The sequence below is a fragment of the Benincasa hispida genome, chromosome 3, assembly GCF_027475165.1.
Source record: "Benincasa hispida cultivar pf3 chromosome 3, pf3_genome.v1.1, whole genome shotgun sequence".
Taxonomy (NCBI): Eukaryota; Viridiplantae; Streptophyta; class Magnoliopsida; order Cucurbitales; family Cucurbitaceae; genus Benincasa; species Benincasa hispida.
In genome coordinates this window covers 55,658,600-55,663,827 of record NC_143480.1, presented here as the reverse complement: position 1 = coordinate 55,663,827, position 5,228 = coordinate 55,658,600, and the positions used below count along the sequence as shown (strand labels likewise).

At 35.9% G+C, this 5,228-nt stretch overlaps 1 protein-coding gene across 2 annotated transcripts; it reads right to left on the bottom strand.

Annotated features, from left to right (window-relative positions):
• Positions 1-408: 408 nt before the first annotated feature.
• On the bottom strand, positions 409-5,228 carry LOC120074688 (membrin-11-like). Of its 2 annotated transcripts, XR_016528815.1 has the most exons (5): positions 4,699-5,223; positions 4,161-4,281; positions 3,918-4,067; positions 2,532-3,161; positions 409-780 (listed from the first exon to the last, which is right to left on the bottom strand). XR_016528815.1 is itself a non-coding variant. In XM_039027904.2 (4 exons), exons 1-4 carry the CDS (start codon positions 4,953-4,955, stop codon positions 3,000-3,002), a joined length of 690 nt encoding a protein of 229 aa, XP_038883832.1. In that variant the 5' UTR covers positions 4,956-5,228; the 3' UTR covers positions 2,333-2,999. The 2 variants fall into 2 exon arrangements, 1 of the variants encoding a protein (XP_038883832.1); XM_039027904.2 differs by lacking the exon at positions 409-780 and having other exon boundaries at positions 2,333-3,161; positions 4,699-5,228.

Sequence of the window (5,228 nt, the reverse complement as noted above, 5' to 3'; positions counted from 1 at the left end):
ATTCATTAGTGAGAATGTTGTTTTGTAGTTTGTTATTGTGTTCTTTTTTGCTCATTTTTTTTTTTAAAAAAAAACATGTAGAATTTGAAATAAATACAGCGATATTATCTAATTAAATCAAACTTCTAACGGAAGTTTTTTTTTTTTTTTTTTTTTTTTTTTTTTTTTTTTTTTTAACAGAGAACAGTCGCAGAGAAATTTTATTCTAAAAGTATTTATATTAGGATTACATTTTATTTGAAAAGAAAAGAAAAAGAAATCTACACCTAAAGTGAAATTTGAATTAGAGGAATGAAATTTAAGATAATTACAATTTTTTTATTAAAAAAAATCTTACGTCTTTTAGTTTAGGCATTATCTTGTTGAAGTATAAAAATTCTAAAGAAAATAACAATAACATTTTAATTCTTATAGCATAAACTAGAAATATAAAATATCATTCTAGCAATCATCCAAAATTTCACTTACAATGCAAATAGAAGTATCTGGGGGATTTGTGGATGACCAAAAAATTGAGTCCAAAATGTCAAATGATCCAAATTAAAAAAATGTCAAAACGTCAAATGTAGGTGAAATTACTAAAACAAAACCCTCACGCATGGGGAATGACCCCTCTCTCGTTCCATCTCTCCTCTCTCACATCACTCTCCTCCCTCACATATATGTTGTCTCATCCGATCTCGCTCTCATCCACCCTCTGTGGTCTTACTTTACCAAAAGTTGGTCGTGTTGAAGTTGTTCGTGTGGTGTAACGCCGGAGAAGGTGTGACCGTCTTCGATCTAGAAGAAAAAAAAAGGAGAAGGATGAGATGCAATCTGGAGAAGAAAGAAAAGAAAAGAAGATGACGAAGAAGGGGAGATGCAATCCTGGGAAGAAAGAAAAGAACAATAAATAAAAAGAAGGACAATAACGTATTTTTACTTATCTAACGTGCGCAAAAGATCATTTGACATTTTTCTTTTTCAAAAAATTGGGTCATTTAAGTCCCGTTTGATAACTATTTGGTTTTTTAACCATACACGACCTTAACATTTTGGGTCCAAGTTTTAGATCAACGGTACAATTATTCCAAGTATCCGAGTAGGTACAACTTCTAAGTTCTAACATGTATTCCTTTGTTTTGTTTTATACTTTTTTAGAAAGTGTTCAAAATTCAAGCAAGTTTTGAAAACAAAAAGAAATAGTTATTATCAGGGCAAAATGCGAATGCACTTTTGATCACTGAAGTTTGGTTAGAGATGTCCATGAGGAGGGGTGGGATGGAGACGGGGAAACCTTCCCCACCCCCGCCCCCGCCTCCACCTCATATTCCATTCCCCGTCCCGCAAATTTCCCCATGGAAAACGGGACGGGGATTCCCCATGAAAAAAATTCTCCACATTTATTTTTCTCTAACAATTTTTTTTAAAATTTTAATTAAATATATATCTTTTTTACACTTCCTTAAACATTTTCAATACAATTTTCATTTAAATGAAGTATTATCAATTTTACTAATAAAAACAATAATATACATGCAATTTGAAAAGATATAATTAAAATGCTAAATTCTCTATAAAAATTAAAATTCAACAATTAGAACATATCTTAAATATTACATCATCTAAAGAATTAAAGTAATAAAAATCTTAAACTTAAACAATTAAAACATCCATAATTATCTTAACAAAGTCAGGGTGGAGTCCAGGTCGAGGAATATATTCCCCGTTCCCGACCCCCAATTGTAAATGGGGAAACAAATTTTCCATTCTCTCCCCCATTCCCCGTGTATTCAGAGATTCCCCGCCCCGTCCGGGACGGGTTCCCATAGGACCCCGACCCCACGAATTTTGTTGAGATCTCTAGGTTTGAGATTCTGTCTATTTGGTCCCTAAAGTTTCAAAACAAGCATGATAATCCCTCACGTTGGCAAAATACTTATAAATGGTCCATAATTTAACTTTAACCTAACAAAATGATCATTTGGCAAATAAACTAAAAAAACAATTTTAGAAAAAATAAGGATTTTGCCCTTTCCAGCCAAGCGAACATGGGAAGGTGCCGATTTGCGCAGCCTTGTCGTCTCATATTTCGCTGCCGGTCACACCATTTCCATGTCTTTCGGTTCTCTTTCAATCTCTCCATTTTCAAGTGCACTATTGATCTCATTATTGGGAGAATCACGACGTAAGCCGCCAATAGGTTTAACGTTTAAGTACATAATTTTTCATAATCAGGAAACATATTAAACTCAAAATATTTCATTGCACACATTGAGCTTGCCTTCAAAATAAAAACCAAACTGTAAAATGCTGAAATAAATTTCATAATACCTCACAATGAAGATTGATATGCCTAAAACTAGGGCCTTTCTAAATCAAATATGGGAGTCAAGTAGGATAGGCACAAGAGTACAACTTTTCGAGGTTATTTAAACACCATAATCAACTAAGGTGTTGCCTAAACACCATAATCAACTAAGGTGTTGCCTAACATTTACCATCTCTTCCAAAATTGGAAAAACACTACGGATAACGTTGAGCCAACTAACCTGAACATAGTTCAACTGCTTGAGACTAAGCTTAGTTGTAGGCTCAAAATCTCCACCTGTTTCGATTACAATCCTGAAAGAAAAAACCCATAGAGAAGAGAACCAAGGCACCAGAAAAAGTTCATGAAATGTTACATACAAAAACCTAACATCACCATCACCATCACCATCAGCAAGAAGCTCTTTTGACAGATCCGTGCATCTCGAATCAGAACTCATACTATAGCAACCCAGAAGGGAGTCTACAGATTAACTGAAAATTTGTCTGAGTTATTGCACTTGCAAAGCAAAGCTCGACATGGGGGACATCATCAAAGTAGCTGTGCTTTAAAGCTCGGCATGTGTAGTTTTTTGTCTTCTGGATGATGAGACCTCCAGAGGTATAAACACTGGAAGGTCAAATTAAAGCAGCCTCGATGTGTAATTATGTTCCTTGAAGTTCATTGTACGACGATCATTGGGTGAGAATCACCGTACCCATTGAACAAAAATGAACACAACTACTATGGTTAAAATCATGCCTGCATATTTAATCCAATTATCAACTCGGTGCCGTCTCTCAATGAGTTTCAGAACGGAGTTGGAGAGCCCCACTGTGTTAAGGACATCTAGTGCCTTCCTTTGTGCTCTCTGATCCACAAAAACAAACGAATGAACATGAGAGACAGGGTTTATAATTGCATCTTTTACTCTGTCTGAGGAACAATCAAATGATACTAAGAAGGTCCTTTAGATTAGTACAATAATCAAGTCTATTTGTACAAAAATCAACGATAATCATGGCACCATCAAAGACCCTCTTAGGAGTGTTAGGCCATAAGTTTAGATTTGCATAATCTTAGGTTATAAAATTGCTAATCTCCCAGACTATAAATTTGTATCACAAAGCTTCTCTTATCCAATCCTAGATACTAACTACAAACTAAAACAGAAAACATGAGTCACGCCCGCCTAAATTTCTATAATACATTTTTTCCACACTATCTAATTATAATTCACGTGAAGTTGGACTTCATCAACTAAAACTTACTAAAACTATGAGCCAAACATTCTTTTAGAGTATTTAATTAGCATAATGCACATAATCTCAAGCCAATCAAAGTGCTTTTTACTCCAGGAGAACCTATAACCTCCAAAATATAGACAGACTCCAGTAAATATCCATATGTAGAGTACAACTTCCAAAAATTTAATCAATGCTTCCAAAACAACTCAAAATTGTCATACCTGCAGCTACATCCTAAAGCAACAATATAGAAAAAAAATTTCACCAAATTTACATTTAAAGGGAATGCATCCATATTCTTCAAAGATTGTTTTAACAGTTAACAGTAACCGCAGCAAATAAAAACATATCTATCTACATGCTCTCAGTTATGCACATACCTTCAAGCGATCCCTCTGCTCGGAGTATTTGAAAAGGATAGCTTCTCCGGTTGCACTAGCTTCCTCTAACATCCGTGATGAATTTCGAACCGAGTTCATCGCTTGTGCCTCATCGTCAAAAATTCTTAAAATGTGAGCAGAGTCACCATTCTACAAAAGCAAAACTAAAGACCACTTAAAACGGAAGGTTAAAGAAGGGGTTCAGCCACCAGAAACCACAAGTAGCTAAAAACAAGTACTTACAGCTCTTCCGAGCAATTCTGCCCTCTCTTTTGCTTCCGTCATCCGCTTCTGATTTCTAAGAAAATACTTGTCCAAACTTTGTTTCATAGAATCAGCCTCTTCAGCAACCTGTTCCACCTTTCTGCAGAACAATCCCCAGTTGTAACACGTCAAGGTTAGGCATTATCAAATTGGACATGAGTCATAAGACCATCCATAATTACAATAAAACCCCAATTCCATATTGCAATCCGATCAAAATTCCATCCAGGATCTGAGAGACCACCCCATTTCATTTGTCTCTTTTCCCTAGATATACTGATTCAACTCAAAGGAAACAAAAAGTCACAACAGACAAACAGGAGAGCATAACATCCACCACGTTTGAATAAATTGACAAAACAAGTAATTCAGAAAGAATAAACAGAATTTCAATAAAATTAAAGAAAAAAAGCCAAAAATAAAAACAAATAAAAGCCATCTAATTCAAAATTCAACAGTACAATTACAAATTACAAATTCAATAAGGAAAACGCAAAGGTGGGAATGGAAGAAGAACCTTTTCCACAAATCACGTTGAGACTTGGCCGCAACAGACCGCCAGAGCCTATCCATCTCAACACAGAGAGACTGGATCTGAGTAATATCCCTCTTGATCGAAAAGGAGATCTCGGGGGAATCCATACCGCTAGCCGCCGTGTACTCGAGACGCTCCAGCTTCTCAAGCCCATCCCTAGTTTTCAAAAGCAGCCTCTTCGCACTCTGGTATATCTCCGAAAGCGTACTTCCTCCTCCTCCTCCATCCAAGGCCGACATCGGAATCAAACAGATAGCAATTAGAGATTTCGGTTTCGTCAAATCAGAAATCCGAAATGAATAAGAAATGGGATTGAAAATGAATCACGAAAACAGAGGAATTTGGTGGATTGTCGTAGGGAAAGTGAGAGAAAAATTGAAGTTGGCAAAAAACAGAACAAAGAATTTTCTCTGTATCGATGTCAATGGAGAAAGGAAGAAGACGAAGAAATAAAATGAATTGGTGCGGCGATGGACTGCACGGGTGGGAGACAGAGAAAATGGGTTTACTCA

Bases quoted from the DNA above. Each gene is read 5' to 3' on its own strand.
- LOC120074688 (XM_039027904.2), bottom strand. From the start codon at position 4,955: ATGTCGGCCTTGGATGGAGGAGGAGGAGGAAGTACGCTTTCGGAGATA. The intron at 4,282-4,698 runs GTTCTTCTTCCA...ATTGTTCTGCAG, and splicing joins CAACGTGATTTGTGGAAAAG to AAAGGTGGAACAGGTTGCTG. The intron at 4,068-4,160 runs GTAAGTACTTGT...TTGCTTTTGTAG, and splicing joins CAGAATTGCTCGGAAGAGCT to AATGGTGACTCTGCTCACAT.